Source organism: Nicotiana attenuata, unplaced genomic scaffold, assembly GCF_001879085.1.
Source record: "Nicotiana attenuata strain UT unplaced genomic scaffold, NIATTr2, whole genome shotgun sequence".
In the NCBI taxonomy this organism is placed as follows: domain Eukaryota; kingdom Viridiplantae; phylum Streptophyta; class Magnoliopsida; order Solanales; family Solanaceae; genus Nicotiana; species Nicotiana attenuata.
The window spans coordinates 20,180-38,754 of record NW_017672569.1 but is presented as its reverse complement, the minus strand read 5'-3'; the positions used below and the strand labels follow the sequence as shown (position 1 = coordinate 38,754).

The window sequence follows — 18,575 nt, the reverse complement described above, 5'->3', positions numbered from 1 at the left end:
TTTAAAAATTGCTCCAAACTTTTGTATTTTATAAAAGAGCCCACCATTTATTATTTTGTAACAATGTTGCTTCGTCTTCTCGGTCATCTGACATTGTATTATGTACTTCAGTATAGAAATGGTAATTTTGAGTTCAGGACTATGGTTTGCTATAATATAATGAATGTTATTGATAAAGATACTGTTGGGTATTTCTGATAGTTTTTAGAACTTGTGGGTATAAGTCATATTTTATGTTTTTTTTTTTTTTTTTTTTTTTAAAAAAGGAAGTGAAATATGGTTTGAAAACTTATGTCCACATGCTTTTTCATCTTCAAACCAAATTTCACCCAAATTAAATTTTTCAAAATAAATTTGGGAATCTATGACCAAATACTAGCTTACTGTGTGCACATATGGCTACTAAAAAAGGCATAATATATGGGACCTCCTAACTCCTAACTCTAACTTGGCACATTTTATTTAGCCCTTTCAACTTGACAGTTTGCTGGATTTCGCCACCTTGAATGACATCAGTCAAAGAAGTATAATACATTCGTTGCCATGTGGATATTTTTTGACCACATGGCATGTTTAATAATAAAAAATATGTTATTATCTTTTTAAATTTTTTAATATTTTTAAATAACCTTTTGTAGCCAAATTTGTAAAAAACATGTTTAGAACTTCATTATATTAGTCTCTTATTTTGGGTAAATTTATAGCCCGTATCAAAAGTATTAGATTCAGATGAACCCGGTACTATGATACTACATACACCTCTGCTACCAGAACAACCCTGTGTGAAAGAAACTAATAGTAGTAGAAGAAAAACAAAAAAGGATTTAAATTATATATAATAACGTCTCTGTCTTACCCTGTGTGTTTTTCAACTGGTGTTGATGGAAGTTACAATGATGATGATTTTTCTATATCTGCGCTAATCGATCGCGGCATTGAGATGATCAGACCCGCATCTTGGTGTTTAAATGGAAAAAGCACAAATAGCATATGTAGAGAGCACGTTAGGCGACATGATATCAATAGTACAAATTTGGCATTGTAGGCAGGGCCAGCCAACTTACTTTTAGTTCATATATAATCAAATAATAATGGTTTTCAAGGAGTCTTAAGATTCACAACGCTACAGTTAATACGGATTTCACCGGTTGTTTCAGTTGGTGGTCAAGCTTCCCATTTTGAGTATGGCGTTTTTAAAATCCTCAAAAAAAAGCAGATGGATCGTCCACATACGTTTGCACTATTTCTCTAGTATTGTCATTCCCAGTTGCTAAGACCTGGTCTGAAACAAGCAACCCTTTTCCTGAGAGAAGGTTAACGTAGTACTGATTGTCGAACGTTGATGGTGTCATGTCATCAAGATTTGCTAGTGTTGTGTTGGTATCAGAAACTGAGCGCAGCTGCTGTTGTGAGTGCAAGAAATCCAAGTTCATGTCTGAATTGCTACCCCCATTTACCCTGGAACTAAATGTTGAACATCTAGCCCTTCCAATTGTATGTGCACCTTCAATATAATAAACATTAATTAGTCTTACATTTATTTTTAGACCCCGATAAGTTAAATTAATATAATATCATCTAGCCCTTCAAATTAAATTTACCGGAGAGAGTGACCATATCTTGAAGAGAAAGACCAATGTTTTGAAAGTTGGAAACAAGGGTGGCAACATTAGAGTTTGGTCCAGGAATGTTGTTAATTGCTGCTTTTCTGCTAGCTGTTAAGCTATCTGTTTGGCTCAAAAGTTATCATATACCTTATGAGTGTAAGCAATATAAATAAATCACAGGAAAATCATAGCAAACCATAATAATCCATTAGACCAAATGAAAGATGCGCAAATAAGTACTCAGAGTTAGGAGGAGAAACATTAAAATCCTTTATTGATAGTGTTGATTTGGCCTGCCTCTCCATGAAGAGGTTCAGAGCCTTACAATGGTGTTCTACTCTCTCATAATATGTGTATCGTTATATCTTTCTCTCTCTCTCTCTTGAATAGTAAAGAAGAAGAAGCCCCATTCTAGGGTTTCCTCTCTTGGTATTTATAGCTGTGAGCTTCGTGAGCTGGCAATAAGTGGCCGTGACCACATTGGGGTTTCGCTTTCATGATGACGGACGGGCCGTGGCCTTGTTGATCCGAATCAGATAAGGGTTGAATACCGCTAATTCTGAGTGGTCGTACCACTAATCAATCATGAATTAGCTTAAGACGGGATTAACTTCGTTAATTATCGTGGGGTCGGATTTTGACCCATACAGTTAGTCCCTCCGCTTATTGAGGTCGTGCCTTGGCCGAGCTCGATGAGTGGATTTCGTCGACTGTAGTTTGAGAAACTCGGATAGGGAGGTCGACTGTCGCTTCGGTCGAGGCCGAATTCTCTTTGGCGACGACCCTTAGCCTTGTAGAGTGTGAGTGTTTTGTTATTATGTTGTCAAGTCGTCGTTCGGTCAAGGTCGAACTTTCCCCCTTGGCGAAGGCGCCTGACCCGTTAACTTAATTCGAGTGAGGTCGAGCTTTGTTGCGCTCCGATCCTTACATTTGTTTGGAGCATAACCGTCGACCATGGTGGACGGGTCATATGTTGTGCAGCCGAAGGGAGTAGGGGTACGCTGGATACGCGTTTGGCGACGTCCAAAATTTTGAGAGCGCACGAAACATCTCCTCAGCGTTCATAGGTCGTTACAACCATTTCGAGGTCGAGACGCCGGTTGGCGACTGAAAAGCTGCTTCATGGAGCCTGTCATAATGACGCACGTTTCTGTAGAATCGAACCGGTGTGCGGTTGGTCATGTACTTAATGGTGGCTATTGGGGTTCATGAAAACCACTTGTGTTGCCTATAAATAAGGGCTGAGGCATTTACTTCTCATATTTTCATTGTTTGTCTGAGAGAGATTCTGAAGAAGCTTTTCTTCCTGCTACTTCACCTTCATCTTGGTTCTTCGCTCGTTATAACTTCCGTCTTGTCCATCAAATTTTGTTTCTTTCTCGTTAGTGAATCAACAATGGCAGGTAGTTCTTCCCAAGACGTTCTTCCGATGGATCTTCCGGTTAACTTTCCGGTGGTTGAAGGACCATCTCCGGCGATGGGAGGTGCAGAACCGGTGGAGACCGATGAAGCTCCATCGGTCGACGAGATAGTGTCTCTGCCCGGAGGTCCGATGACTGATTTCACCGCCGATGGTGGGAGGATCAGGTAGATGAAGCCCCGTTAATGGGGGAGATTGGGATGGCCCAATTACGGGGACATGGGGTCATCCCCAGCTATGCTGACGTCGTTCTCGCTAGAAGCGAGGAGAGGGTCCACACCGACCACAGGGGATACTGCGTCTTTTACGCCTATCCCTTCAAGTTGGGGTTTAAGCTCCCGCTCCCAATGCTAGTGGTTGATTTCTGTCGTTATTACGGGGTATGCCCGGGTCATCTTGCTCCTTCTCTTTACAAATTATAAGCAATGCTTATCAAATATGCAGAACTGGCCGGTAGGGAGGTCACGCTGCAGCATGTGCTTAGACTCTACGCTCCCCAGAGAGTTCGTGGTACCATGATTCGAGCGTGCCCTCGCGGGACGAGGGGCCTGACTGTGAAACTGGATGATGAGGTCGACCCTCGCCCTTTCGAGCACTTCTTCTACATCAGGACTGAACATTTAGTGGCGTGCTCTACTGGGTTCCCAGAGGCTTGGAATCATGCACGTAAGTTCCTTAATCGTCGAATTCCCTTTTCTGCCCCTCCTTACGTCTTGTGCTCATAAACGTTAACTCGTATCAATTTTGTAGCCGAAAAGTTGCCGCCGGCTCCGTTGGCTGGGATTCGTGAGTGGGTTTAGGCCGTGCTCCCCCATACGGTGGGGATACGCACATGGGCGTCTTTCTGGGAGAGGCATGGCCGTAGGCCTGTGGCAGGTAAAAAATTGATTTCTTCTTCTGTTCCGCTTTGTTTCAACTCTATTCATCAACTTTGTTTTTCTGTGATCAGGGAGGGCACGCCGCATCAGGGCCCCTCAGTTGGCCTTTTGTCGGCCGGGTGCAATTGCTCGACTTACTGCAGCGCCGGTGTCGCGCCCAATACCGAGGGCGGCATCAGTTGAATCTTCAGCGGTTCCTTCTCCAGCACGGGCCGCACTTCGGGACGAGGGGCCATCGGGGGTTGTGCGCCCTAGAGCGGAATCGCCATCAAATGGGGAGGAGGAGAGGCCATTGATAAGGCGTAGGGTCGTGTTCACGCCGGCTCCTCCTGTGGTAATTAATTTGGACTCCCCCCCGACGGATGCGGAGAGGAGTGCGGTTGCGGCGCCTGCCCCTGAGGGCGGACAAACAATGGGGGTTGCTCCGGTTGGCTTAGGCCATGATGATACCGTCGCTTCAGCGACTCAGTTGGAGGTTCTAGTCGCTGGGACGGGAGGTAGTTCCTCAGCGGCTGCTAATGTTGGTGAGTTAAGCGCTCCTTCGGTGGTTACGGCGGTGGTTCCACCTATCTAGTGGCGGAAGGAGGAAGGGATGCTGTAGGAGATGAGTACGAGTCCGAATCCGACTTAGACCCCGACGACGTCCGTATGTTCCAGGAAGGCTTCACCAATTCAGCGGTGCGCGCAAAGGGGCGATCTCGCTTCATCGAGGTTCCCACGGAGTTGAACTTATTGCTCCAAGGGGAAAGCTTGGTGCCGCAGTTCGAGCTGCTATGCTCGGAGGCCGAGAATGCATCGTTAAGGGGCGTTACAGATGTCAGACTGATGAATGAAGTGGCCGTGATGAGCTTGAGGGTATGCAGTATAACATCGGTTCGCTTCTTCTTTGCCTTAGTTTGTTCTTTTATCTTAATCGTTGTCTTTGCTTTGCAGTCTTATTTGTTGGAGGTGGAGAGCATCCGTCGAGCCAACGTCCGCTCGGGGATATTTTTGCGGGCGCTGGAGAAGTACCACCGCTACCGAGATCGGTGCCGAGAGATGCGCGTGCGCTTAAGGAATGATCCTCGTAGTCGGACTTTGGTCGAGGAACTGGCGAGGCGGGAGGTACAGATGCAACAAGCACTTGGCAGAGCGAGTGCTCTCGAGGAGCAGCTCCGGCGGAAGGATGAGGAGCTCGAGGCGGGGAGGAGGACTGCAGCTGAGTGTGAGCGCCAGGGCCAGGCTAAGGCGGCGGAGGCCGCTGCGGCATGGAGCGGGAAAGTGACTGAGTTGGAGGGTGAAGTCGCGGTATTGAAGCTTCAGGTGAGGGATGCCTCGCCGAGAGCAGGGGCGTTGACGGAAGCTATCCGCGTGCACGAGTCCCAACGGGCGTTGGAGAGGGCTGCTGCGGCCTTTAGAGAAGCGAGTCTCGAAGAGCGGATCGGTGTCTTTGAGCAGGACGCCCATGTCATGGCGGACCGTATCACAGCCTTAGAAGAAGAGAATCAGCGCCTACAGGACCAAGCCGCTTCTTCCAGCCAAGCTCGCGAACTTTGGGTCTTTGCCGAGGCCCAACGTGATGTATATAAGAATTTGTGGGAGGCCGGCATCGTGATCGAAGCTGCTTTCGAGGGAGCGCGTCAAAAGGCTCGTGAGGCCCGTACCAACTGTGGTTTTGACGCGGCGATGCCAGAGGCTGACGCTGGTGCAGATGGTGGCGCGGATGGCGCCGAGTAAAAAGATGTTATGCATTTTTTCTTGTCTTGTTCGTCATTTGGCGTTTAGGTGTTTCTTGTTTTTTTTCTTTTTTCTCTTTCCTTGTATTGATCGGCCTTGGCCGGGTGTAAGCGGGGATGACCCGCAATTAATTTCGTGGATAAATGAGATCTCCGTTCCGTTATTTGCCTTGTATCTATTTTGTACCTCATCTTTTTCCCCCTTAGATTTTTCTTTGCATGCGCTCGAAGGGGTGATTTGCCTTCGAGTTTGACTCTGATAGGCATGTTGGTTTTTAATTGTTGACGACTCTTCTTCTTCGACTCGGGGTGAGCGAGTCGGTGCCGTTGCTTGGCAATAGCGGCACTTAGCCTTAGCCCCAGTTCGGGCGCGGTCGAACTGTCGGCCGTGATGACAGAAACGCGGCCTTGTAGTTTGACCGGGGCCGGACTTTACGTGTCCCCAATCTTAGTTTGAGTTGGGAGTACTTACTTGAAGGGCGAGGGTGCCTAACTTGCGCCTCAATTCGTTGGAGGTTGGGTTTTGCTGAGTTCAATAATGAAGGCGCTTGGTCCGAGTCCTGGTTCAACTGTGGTTGAACTTATTAGATTTGAGGACGAAGGCGTCTAGCCTTATGGTTCAAGCAAGGTCGAACTCGCTGGATTTGATGGCGAAGGCGCGTAGCCTGAGTCTTGGTTCGACCGTAGCTAAACTTACTGGCGAAGGCGCATGGGCTTGATTTTATAGCGAAGGCGCATAGCCTGAGTCCCAGTTCGACTGTTGTTGAACTTTGACAATTTTGATGACGAAGGCGCATAGCCTGAGTCATGGTTCAACCGTATTTGAACTTATTGGCGAAGGCGCATGGCCTTGATTTAATGGCGAAGGCGCATAGCCTGAGTCCCAGTTCGACTGTTGTTGAACTTTGTCAATTTTGATGGCGAAGGCTCTTGGCCTGAGTCCCAGTTCAACTGTTGTTGAACATGGTCGATTTTGATGGCGAAGGCGCATAGCCTGAGTCATGGTTAAACTGTATTTGAACTTCTTAGCGAAGGCGCATAGCCTTGATTTAATGGCGAAGGCGCATAGCCTGAGTCCCAGTTCAACTGTTGTTGAACTTAGTCGATTTTGATGGCGAAGGCTCATGGCCTGAGTCCCAGTTCAACTGTTGTTGAACTTTGTCAATTTTGATGGCGAAGGCGCGTAGCATGAGTCATGGTTCAACTGTATTTGAACTTCTTGGCGAAGGCGCATAGCCTTGATTTAATGGCGAAGGCGCATAGCCTGAGTCCCAGTTCAACTGTTGTTGAACTTAGTCGATTTTGATGGCGAAGGATGATGGCCTAAGTCCCAGTTCAACTGTTGTTGAACTTGGTCGATTTTGATGGCGAATACGCATAGCCTGAGTCTCACGCTGTGGGTATCGGGTGCTGAAGCTCGATTTTGATTCGAGACCTTGAGCATCTTATACGTTGCCTTCCCAATCGAGGTATGTAGGCTGTCTTGAAGCGACTCTCGGCTCGAGATATCTCCGTGCCGGTTTTCGGCCGGAGCCCGTATCGGGGATGCGGGAGATGCTTTACAGAGATCCTCCCTTGGGGGGGGGGGCTTCTTCTTTTTGTTTGCACTATATGAGATCGGAGAGAGGGAGAGGACTTGGATCTTGATTTGAGATCTTCGAGTTCCCTTTCGAGTTTGGTGTTTCTTTCCTTTTGGTCCAGGGAAGAACTACGCGATTTTGCTAGGAAATCCCCACAGACGGCGCCAAATTGTTTGCTCAAAAGTTATCATATATCTTATGAGTGTAAACAATATAAATAAATCACGGAAAAATCATAGCAAACCGTAATAATCCATTAGACCAAATGAAAGATGCGCAAATAAGTACTCAGCGTTAGAAAGAGAGACATTAAAAGCTTTTATTGATAGTATTGCTGTGGTCTGCCTCTCCATGAAGAGGTTCAGAGCCTTACAATGATGTTCCACTTTCCCATAATATGTGTATCGTTATATCTTTCTCTCTCTCTCTTGAATAGTAAAGAAGAAGAAGCCCCCTTTTCTAGGGTTTCCTCTCTTGGTATTTATAGCTGTAAGCTGGCAATAAGTGGCCGTGACCACGTTGGGGTTTCGCCTTCATGATGACGGACGGGCCGTGGCCTTGGTGATCGAATCAGATAAGGGTTGAATACCGCTAATTCTGAGTGGTCGTACCACTAATCAATCATGAATTAGCTTAAGACGGGATTAACTTCGTTAATTATCGTGGGGTCGGATTCTTACCCATACAAAAAAATTTAAAAGTTGAACTCAAAAAATTTGAATCCTGCATTCGCCTCTGCTTGGACTGCTTCATTTTTTACTGTCAAACTCAGAAGGTCCAACTAAAAATGAGAGTTGCAAATTGAAGATATGAAATACGAACGAATTGAATTGTCATGGATAAAAACACAAATTAGGAAATATATGAATAGATTTTTTGACGAATAAAAGACAAATATATGTGTGTTAAAATTTTTTTGACGAAGCGATATCGGATGAAACTTTCTGTAAAAGGTATATTCACGCAGGGGCATATGTAGTGTGTTGTCGACGGATTCAACTGAACCCATAACTTTCGACGCGGAGTAAAATACTATATGTAAAAATTCATTAAAATTGCATAAATAGCAGATATGAACCTCATAATTTTAAAAATATAATGGGTTTAATGCTAAAAACCTTAAAAATTGAACCTATAGGATTTAAATCCTGGATCCGCCTCTGTATTCACGGGTGCTTTCATCATAGAGTGGTTCAAACTATAGACTTTTGAAATGAGATTCAAATAGACAATCCATAATTAATTGATTGAGTCAAAGGTTCCGATTAGTCAAGTATAAGTTATTATTATATAGGTCTTGAATCATATCTTGGATAGCTATACAACCTATTCACGCCTTTGTTTGTTTCTTCTTGTACTTTCTTCCATATAATTTTTTTTTTTTTTTTGGTGTAGTGTCCGGTACTCGCATTAGGGTTCGACTAAATCTGAATTTGCGCCGGGAAGTCCCACATTGAGGGATAAAGCGCTCCCTAACAAAGACAATTCCATATCCGGGGCTCGAACCCGAGACCCCTGGTTAAGGATGAAGGAGTACTTACCATTCCACCACAACGTTTATTGGTCATATAATTCTTTATTCGGGATAGAGAGGATAGAAGAGAAAAGAAAGGAAATAAAAGACACAAAATGGAGGATAAAGCAAAATTATATTCCCTTTTTGTTTATTGAAACAAAATCATAAAATGGTATCAAAACACGGACATGACAAATTAATAAGTACATCTGTCAAACTTATATATACAATAATATAATTATTTTATTGCATAGAATAATAAATCACTTCTGTATTTCTTATCCCTTTGGTCTGGTCCCACAAATTATAAATATCCAAAAAACGTGCAAGACCAAAAGAGTCATCTTTCACTAACTCTAATAAAAATAAGATAATTAAGTGGTTTGTTTTAAAAGTTCAAGAAACAAGCTTTTTGGTCTTTGAACAATGGAAAAGTCCAAGAAAGAAGCAATAAAATGTCTAAATATGCAAACAATATTCTTGTGGTTGGTCCACGTATGGCCATTTTTGTAATCAAACAATTATACACCAATATTTTGAATGTTTTTAAGCATTTTCTATAGTTAGGGACATGAATTAGCATTTTCTATGTTAATTTAGGTTTGAAGATTATTTTAGAATTGAATGTTAGTGCTTGTGACTTAGGCAATCCTTAAATTCAGGAGCAAAATATTCAAGCACTCAAACACCTTTCTATATCACTCTTTGTTCTTAAGAGCAAAATTCAAAACCTTCTCAACCTTATAGTTATGGAGTTTTTATCTCCACCTTCAACTTCTCCTTATGTGACTGCACCAACTAGTCCAACTTCTTACATGGTGCAGTACCATAGCGCTGCGACTAGTCCAGGTAAAAGGTTCGGTAGAACTACAACTGATGGCGACTATGAGTTGACCTTGAGTGATTTTGAATTTGAAACGAGTAAAAAGTTTGATAACTGCATGGAGTTTGAGACGTGTGAGAACGTTGAGCACTCCGAGGATGATCAATCATGGCACGAAAAACGAAGAGAGCGGGGTGGCTCACTCCCCGAGATGGCATTTGCGGACGAAATTTTCTCTAATGGTCAAGTCATGCCCCTTAAACTACCACCAAGACTCCAATGTGACAATGACATGAAATATACTAGCCAACGATCGATTACATGTTCAACTATCGCTCCGAGTGCAATGGTTAAGTCTCCGTTTGCTCGCCGAAACGTTGATCCTTTCGTTATCGCCATGCAAAAGGTGATGAAGGAAGAAAATAGAGGGAGAAATTTCAATTCAAATCACCATAAACGCACAAGGTCACTCTCACCATTTAGAGCCAACAACATGGAATGGACTATTGAGGAAATGAGACAAGAAATTGTGTCCATGACACCAATTCAACCTTCAAGCCCAAATCCAACAAAGCCCATTGAGTCTAAGGCCAAGGGAGCATCATATGGAAGATGGGTTTTAGACCATTCTATGACTATTGGGCCAGGCCCAAAAGTATCCAAGAAGCCCAAAAACTTGCTTTTTGGAAAGAAAGAGCCCAAGCCCAACAAGCCCACTTCAAAAGGGGATATGTTTGTGGAAACCAAAATGCAAAAATTCAAAGGAATGTTAGTGAAATATGCATCATTTAGAAAGGAGAATAGTGAAGGAAAGATGAATAATCCAATTTTAGCTATATGGAAGCCAAATTATTTCAAGAAATTGAGTTTCAAGTTCAAGGGAAATGGTAATGGCAATGTGAATATAAAGGCAAATGGAGTGGAGCCAAAGTTGGTGATTGTGAAGTACAAACCAGCACTTTGTTTGGGTTATGGACTTGAAAAAGCTTAAAGAAAGATATGTCTATCAATAATATTTTTGGTTCTTTATTTTTCTATTATGTAAACTTGAAATTTCCTTTATTTAGTGAAAGGAAAGATGTCATAGGATTTTCATTTGATAGGACAGGTGATTTATGTTCCAAATAGAGTTGAAAATATTTGTGACATTATCTCTTGAAAAAAGAAGTTTTATGTATTATTAGATGTCAATTTACTTGTATCTTGCAAAGAACAAACCAATCTCGGAAAAAAAAAAAAGTGCCTCTCCTCCTTATATGCACGTACCATCTTAGCCATGCTTCCCGCATCTTGTCTTCCACAAGGGCCCTCCCACCTTGTCCCAAATAACTTTATTCCGAATCTTATCTATCCTCATATGCCCGCACATCCATCTCAACATCCTTATTTCTGATACTTTCATCTTCTCCTCGTATGCCCGCACATCTATCTCAACATCCTTATTTCTGATACTTTCATCTTCTCCTCGTATGCCCGCACATCCATCTCAACATCCTCATTTATGATACTTTCATCTTCTCCTTATATGCCCGAACATCCATCTCAACATACTCATTTCTGATACTTTCATCTTCTGGACATGGAAACAGTAAATTAGCTCCTTTCGTTTATCGTTTTAAATAATGGTAGTGTCCGACTAACTTGCGCGCACCTCGATTATTTTACGGAATACCTGTGGTGGTTAATTAGCTCCTTTTTTCTTAATAAATATAATAACTAAGCATCTATCCTTTCATTGATCAAAAGAAACCATAATAGTGGTAAAAGACAAATCAAGAATCTAATTTCTTAGTACAAGAAGCTAAACTATAGCTTTAATAGATTCACTAAACAATCAATCTTTAAACGTGGTAGTTATTTTACAAACAATTTGGACCTATGGAGAAGCAAATAAGGCAATCTCTGCATTATCAAAATAACCTCTTCTAACTCCTCCACTGATCACTAAACAATAGACATAATTGAAAATAGGGACTGAAAATGCTAGTGGAAGTGAACTTCTAAGTTCTCGTGTAACTTTTTCACATTCTGATGGACCAAATGAGCTTTTGTAATGGCGATTTTTTGCCAACAATGATGCGAGTAAATTCCAAATACTCTTTTTCAACTTACTCCAACGTATCGGTTGGCCAGAGGTGTCTCCACATAGCAATTTCTTCATTGCTGTGAAGCTTCCGAATTCCTCCATAAAATCCATCAGCTTCATTTCCTTCCTCGCGATGATCTTTCCTATCAATGGTTGTTGTTCTCCACCGCGATCCAGGTGTATACTGATTGAACTCTAGCATTACAGTATCTGTAGGTACCACATTGATAATCAGAAACCATGACAATACACTACAATGAAACAGTTTTTGAGTTGCAAAGTGAAAAAGTTTATATTTGCCTATGTATTGGTTCATAAACATCAAAGATTTATAGCATTAATTTTCAAGAACAGAGCTTGACTAAATGTGAGAAAATTTAGACCTTTGAAACCTTACATAAAGTTTCAACTAATTGAGAGAAGAGAACTTGGCTAAATGAAGGTCTTAGAGCGAAATGGATATAGAGGATTCATATAGCCGACTTAGGATTGAAGAGTAATTTATTGATTGATTGATTAAATGAGGGCTTTAGGACTTGACCATTTTTGAGGGAGATCTTCTCAACTGATAGAAGGTATTCAAAGTGAATGTACATCTAGTCACCATACCACCATCTCAAACAACAACAACAACAACAACAAACCCAGTGGAATTCTATAAGTGGGGTCTGGGGAGGGTAGTGTGTACGCAGACCTTACCTCTACCCTGAAAAGGTACCACCATCTCAAACATACTAACATATTTTGCTTTGCTACTATCACTAAAAGATGAGCTCAAAATCTATGTAATATTATTATAGCCCGTTTGGACATAAGAAATTTTTCCCTTTTTTCCAAAAAATTTTCCCTTTTTTCGAAATTAGCGTTTGTTCATAAAATTTTCAATTTTCACTTGAAGATGCATTTTGGAAATTTTCGAAAATTTGAAAAACTACAAAAAACTGTTTTTCAAAATTTTCACTCACAAAACTTCAAAAATAACCCAAGTTTATATTCATGTCCAAACACAACTCTAAATTTCAAATACAATTTTTACTTGAATTTTTTTTACCCTGTTTTAGAATTTTACAATTCTTATGTCCAAACGCCCACTTACGGTGTAGAAATGGGGTCCAGAAGTTAAATCTTTAACTATGTAAGAACTTGACAAACTTCACAAAAAAAGACAAGTGTTGAGGAAAAGATAAAGAAAAGTTAGAGATGTGAAGTTAGTTATGCATACTGGTGTACTAAATGTGAAACTTGGATTCTAGAATTCACCAATATCAGTAAGACTAAAAAACGCAGCCCGGTGCACAAGCATCCCGCATTCACGCAGGGGAAGGATCGCACCCCTAAAGGTGTGATGTAGGCAGCCTACCCTAATGTAAGTATTAATGGCTGTTTTCACGGCTCGAATATGTGATCTATACGTCACACAGAGATAACTTTACCGTTGCACTAACGCAATCCTCATCAAGAATAGTATGACTAAAAAATTAAAAAAATCTTGGATCAATAACATCAATCTAATATTAAAAGGCAGAATCATTCCAGCTCCACAAGAAAGAATCATAGGCTGAGAAAATTACAAGTCTCTTTGAGTTTGCTTATCATTAAATATGCTCCACTGAGACAGCACTTTTGATCATGTTGGAAGAAAAGATGACAAACTGAATAGGACACTGTCTTGGGGACCAATTGTGTGGCACAAAAGATGGGCCCACATGCAAAATGATGGGAGTCCAAAAGGGGCCTTACTCAAGAAAAAGTCTATTTTGTGATAATGATGAATTGGCAATTTCATAAAAAAAATTTAAAGATGTAAAGAACAACAAACCCAGTGAAATGTCATAAGTGGGGTCTGGGAGATAATATGTACGTAGATCTTATCCCTACTTAAGGTAGAGAGACTATTTCCAATAGATTCTCGGCTCAAGAACAAAAAAGGAAGCAATAAACAAACAATAGGACTAACCAGATAATAGAACAACGGAAACAAATGACACAACATATAATAACAAAGATCTAGGAATACAAAAATACAAAAATAATGTCAATACTACCGATAAGAATAACACATCATGTAATAACTAAAGATGTATAGCACATAAACTACAAACAAGTAATGTGTCATACTCAAATTATATCCACAGCTAAGATGTCTTTCTCCTCCTACACGTGTGTGTGAAAATCTTGAATGGAAACAACTAGGCAAGTCCACAAGCTTTTGTAGGTCAACTCTTTCTTCGGATGGTTAATAACAACAACAATAACAATAATAATAACAATAATAATAATAATAATAATAATAATAATAGCGATCTAACCATACTATATATCTTGTTGTTCTTATAGTGGACCACAATGAGACTTGTGATCTTGAATTAGACGTGCGCGCACGGATACTAATGTTTACGTTTCTTGGATTTTGGCCCGTTTAGTAATGGAGTTAGTGGTGTAAAGGATATAGCTAAATCTTAGATTTTAGACCGTTTAAGAAGGCAATCGACAGATAAGTGGTAAGTAAAGCTATTCACTAAATTCTCCAATTGACTTAGTGTAAAAGTATATGGCTAAAAAACACTACTAGCTATAGATGTGAAAGGGGAAATAACTCACCACTATCATGACAACGGCAGTAAAGCTCATTTCCATCACATGTTTCCAAGTGGCCTACAACACCATACCACCAGCCTGCAAAAGTATGCCAAAAAAATTCAAAGATTGCAAAACCAAAAGATAGATTTGTTCATATCTTCAAGATTCAAACACCAATCAAAGTAAGTCACGTTTCCTAGAAAGAAATTGACAGTGGACTCAAATCAAAAAATAGGAATCCTAAGTTTCTGCTGATGCAACTTTCTACCAAACAAGAAAGACTGGCCACCTTCCATTTGAAAAAACAATGACTTTCTCTTAATTCATTTTATACAACCGCGGTTGACTGGATATAAAGTTTAAGAACGACCGATTGACTTTTGACACGTAACAAAAGTATTTTTAAAACTTGTATCCCATGATATTTCTACGGCTGTAAGAGCACGTCATTAATCGTAAGACGGAAAGAGTTTACAAATATAAAAAAATCATTCTTCTAAAATAGACTAAAAAGAAAAGAAAAAACAAGGCAACCCAGTGCACTAAGCTCCCGCTATGCGCGGGGTGCAGGGAAGTGCCGGACCACAAGGGTCTATTGTATGCAGTCTTACCCTTCATTTCTGCAAAAGGTTGTTTTCAAGGTTCGAACCAGTGACCTCCTGGTCACTTGGAGGCAACTTTACAAACTACGCTACCAACTAAAAAGAAAAGAATATCATATATAATGAAAGACATAGTAGGAATTAACTTGTTCATAGCACACCCAACATGTACTGCTGAAAATATATTCCAAAGTTCATCAATAGTGAAAATGTTCCACTAAGTCCATCAAAAAGTTGTGGTCAATTAAGGCAGGCTTAACAGTTGAACACGTTTTGAGATATCAAGAGAAAAAAAAGAGAACCTTTCTTGGAAAAAAGAAAAAGATTCTAACAAGTTGGAAATGGGACTAGGATTAGTCCTCTTTCCTAGATACTACCAGGAAGTTTGTTTTCTAACACATCATCCACAATTAAGGAATATTAGTACCTAACTTCACCAAAATACAGTAAACGGCAGCTCGGTGCACTAAGCACCCGCTATGCGCGGAGTCCGGGGAAGGGTCGAACCACAAAGGTCTATTGTACGCAGCCTTACCCTATATTTCTACAAGAGGCTGTTTCCATAGTTCGAACCCTGACTTCCTGGTCACATGGCAACAACATTTACCAGTTACGCCAAAGCTCCCCTTCCCCAAAATACAGTATGGCAAATAATTACACTTCTTCAAAAAGAATGAAAATGGTAGAATGTTGGAAAGGTTAATGGAGGAACAAACCATAAGGGAATTCCTTGTTTCTTCTCCATTGAATCTCAATGTGATCACCAGGGCATAATTCAGTCAAGCAATCAGAGATATAAAGATCATGTGGAGAAGTATCAAGAGGGGGAGCTCTTAATCTATCCCATGTTACACCTGTCTCTATTGCAATTGCCCTCCTTCCATGTGGAGGATATCTGCAAATAAATTATATAAACAAAACTAACTTTTCACAACTCATTGATATATACTGTTAGAAAAAGAAAAGCATTTCTTGAACTAAAAAGGAAGTAGTAGGAACTTATAACTAACTTACAATCAGCGGCCGCAGCCACCTTACGACACCCCTTGGCCGGAAAATTACATTGTGTAACTAGGTCAAAAAATTATTTTCATATATATAACACTATATATTGACACCCCTTAGCTTCTTTGAGTGTTCAACTTTTTTATATTTTGACATCTCTTAGTGAAATTTCTGGCTCCGACACTGCTCACAATGGCAAATTCTCACTGGTTTTAGCCCACAAAAAAAAAAGGAGAAACATTTAAGAATCGAGATTTGTGAGTATATATTTCCAATTACCTGGCCTGAAAAGTGTCAGTTCTTGGATCATAGCTAAGCTCAGCATCATAGCAAGATAGCATAAAACCAACATGCCCATTCTGCAATTAGAAACAAAGAAACTAATCTTAATAATTACATTTCACAAAGAAAACTATTCAAGCTGAAATTTTGAAGGAGGAAATTTGATGATACCTCGCGATTGTAAACTTGAGCAGGGAACCAAAACTTGCCAGATTCAAGAGCAAGATACCAAGACATAACTGAATCAACAGATGGGGTATGTTTTTTCTTGATACTAATGCTAGAATTAGATCTACTAACTAATGAAATAGGCCATAACTGAGAGAGGTAAGTCATAAAACCTCTTTGTTTAGCTTGGTTAAAGAAACTTGAATCATTTCTTGAAGCAATATGCCACTGCCATTCCCTATAAGCTGCAGGTCCAATAACTCTACCCCATTTTTCCTTCATATGTCTTTCCCAAAGATAATCACTTTTACATTTCTCTTTCAAAAAACTACAAACACTGGCCATATTGCAAAGTCCCTCAGGGGGAAGCCTTTCAAGAATACAATCCAAAGCCAATTCAGGCAAATCAAGAATAGACATTTCTAAATTTGGATCAACATTCTCTACTCTAGAGCTGAAATTCTTGCTCCTAAGTGACATTCTTGAGGTAACAAAAGGGATAAAACCAGCTTCTAAAAATCCTTTCTTGAAAGGGTTCAAAATCAAGAAATCTTTCCAAAAATAGATTGATAATAATCTCACCTCAGAACTCCATAAGGGAAGTGGTTTAAGGGAAAGAGACTTATAAAGGAAAGTGATGAAGGTGAAGCAAGTTATCAATAAGAAAAGCATTTGAAAAAAGGTTTTTGATGACTCAATTTAAGCATAAATCATGTGGGGGAGAAGATCAAAAGTTAGGTAAATAAATAGAAACTCATTTGTTTTTACCCTCTTTCTCCTACTATATAACAATTATTAAACTACAACCTCTACTTAAAAAGGAGATAAAGGGGATCCCCACCAATCCCCTTCCAAAAATACAGGTTTTATCCTTCTATTGGTTTGATGAAGCCCACCAAAACAAAGAGTGGGCCTCACCAAAAGTCTAACAAGATTGACTAAAAACAAAATCAATCAATTAAATTCAGTGAAATTCCATAAGTAGGGTCTGGAAAAGGTAGTGTGTGCGCACGCCTTACCCTCACTCCGGAAGATAGAGAAGCTGATTTCGAAAGACCCTCGGCTCGAGAGGAATGGACTAAAACAAAGCTTTAACTAAGTAAACTCTTACTATATACACAGCTCTTTTATTCTTATGAGCAAAAAGAAACAAAACAATGGAAAAGAGGTCACACAAATTTAGACACAAGAGCAAAAGGCTAGTGGAAAGCTTCTACTCTATTTATGTTGTTCTCAAATTCCCATATCAAGAATCCAGTAGAGAGTGCAAGATCAGTTCATATACACAATAAAGATTGGATTTTTATTCCTTTTTTTGTATTCTAAGATGGGAAAACAGATCTGATATGGGTCTCTGACACCTGGAAAAATCCCCTAATGATGAAAAAAGTAGGAGATATGTCCAGATACAAAGACCCCTCCTTTTATCCAAAATACCAACTTTTTATAGTACAAATTTATGGGGAACAAATAAAGGTCATCAACCTCTTTCTTGAAATAATCAAAGATTATATTTTGAAAAACCAAAACTAGGTGAATGTGTTTATTTAGACTCCCAATTGAGGTAATTATACAAACACAAAGGAAGCAATAAAATGGAGATGAATGAAGAAGAAAATAATGGATGATTGAAGTATGGAAGTTTTACACAAGTGGGGTTGTCCCTTTATTCAATCACCCACCTAAATTCTTCATCACAAAAAAATAAAATAAAAAATAAAAAAATTGACCACTACCCTTTATTTTTCTCACTATTTCTTGGAAGTAAGGGACAAGAAATGGTAAGTTGAGCAAAGAACCAATCAAAACAAGAAAGATGAAATGTGTGGATTATAGTTAAAGAGAAGCTTATGGATTGGTTAGTTTTATTTGTTATTTTGTGGATTTCAATGCAAAAGCTTTTGGATTTTGCTCAGCCACAGCAAGTAGCACCGCCCAAAACACAACACCCCTATTGGTTGCTACTAACGCCCATACACACAAGTGGGAGGAAATAGCGGCTAAACCAGTAAATGCAATTGTTGGTAGTATTATGTGTTATTCTATGATGTAACACTATATAAGGGGTCGTTTGGTTGTAATACGATTTATACTGGTATAAGTTATATTGAGATAAGTTATGATGGGATTGTTGTTTATTCATTATCTGATATGTTGTATTAAGAATAACAATTGCATAATTTTTAAAAAGAAGGTATAAGTTATACCGGTGCTAACCAAAAGCTATTGGGTCAATCTGAACCCGTAACTTAAAATTAACACCGGGATAACTTATACCTGATTTGCTAACCAAACAGAGTATTAAGGTGGTAT

The 18,575-nt window shown here is 40.1% G+C and overlaps 2 protein-coding genes and 1 pseudogene across 2 annotated transcripts; 1 reads left to right on the top strand and 2 right to left on the bottom strand.

Moving 5' to 3' along the window:
- Positions 1 to 1,098: 1,098 nt before the first annotated feature.
- On the bottom strand, positions 1,099 to 2,743 carry LOC109213698 (annotated as a pseudogene).
- Positions 2,744 to 9,363: 6,620 nt separating this feature from the next.
- Positions 9,364 to 10,716, top strand: LOC109213702. The gene has a single exon (XM_019377533.1). It carries the CDS (start codon positions 9,466 to 9,468, stop codon positions 10,528 to 10,530), a length of 1,065 nt encoding a protein of 354 aa, XP_019233078.1. The 5' UTR covers positions 9,364 to 9,465; the 3' UTR covers positions 10,531 to 10,716.
- A 783-nt stretch (positions 10,717 to 11,499) lies between these two features.
- Positions 11,500 to 18,201, bottom strand: LOC109213701 (F-box protein At2g32560-like). The gene is made up of 5 exons (XM_019377532.1): positions 16,266 to 18,201; positions 16,092 to 16,171; positions 15,524 to 15,702; positions 14,227 to 14,301; positions 11,500 to 11,835 (listed from the first exon to the last, which is right to left on the bottom strand). Exons 1-5 carry the CDS (start codon positions 16,932 to 16,934, stop codon positions 11,648 to 11,650), a joined length of 1,191 nt encoding a protein of 396 aa, XP_019233077.1. The 5' UTR covers positions 16,935 to 18,201; the 3' UTR covers positions 11,500 to 11,647.
- Between the last annotated feature and the right edge of the window lie 374 nt (positions 18,202 to 18,575).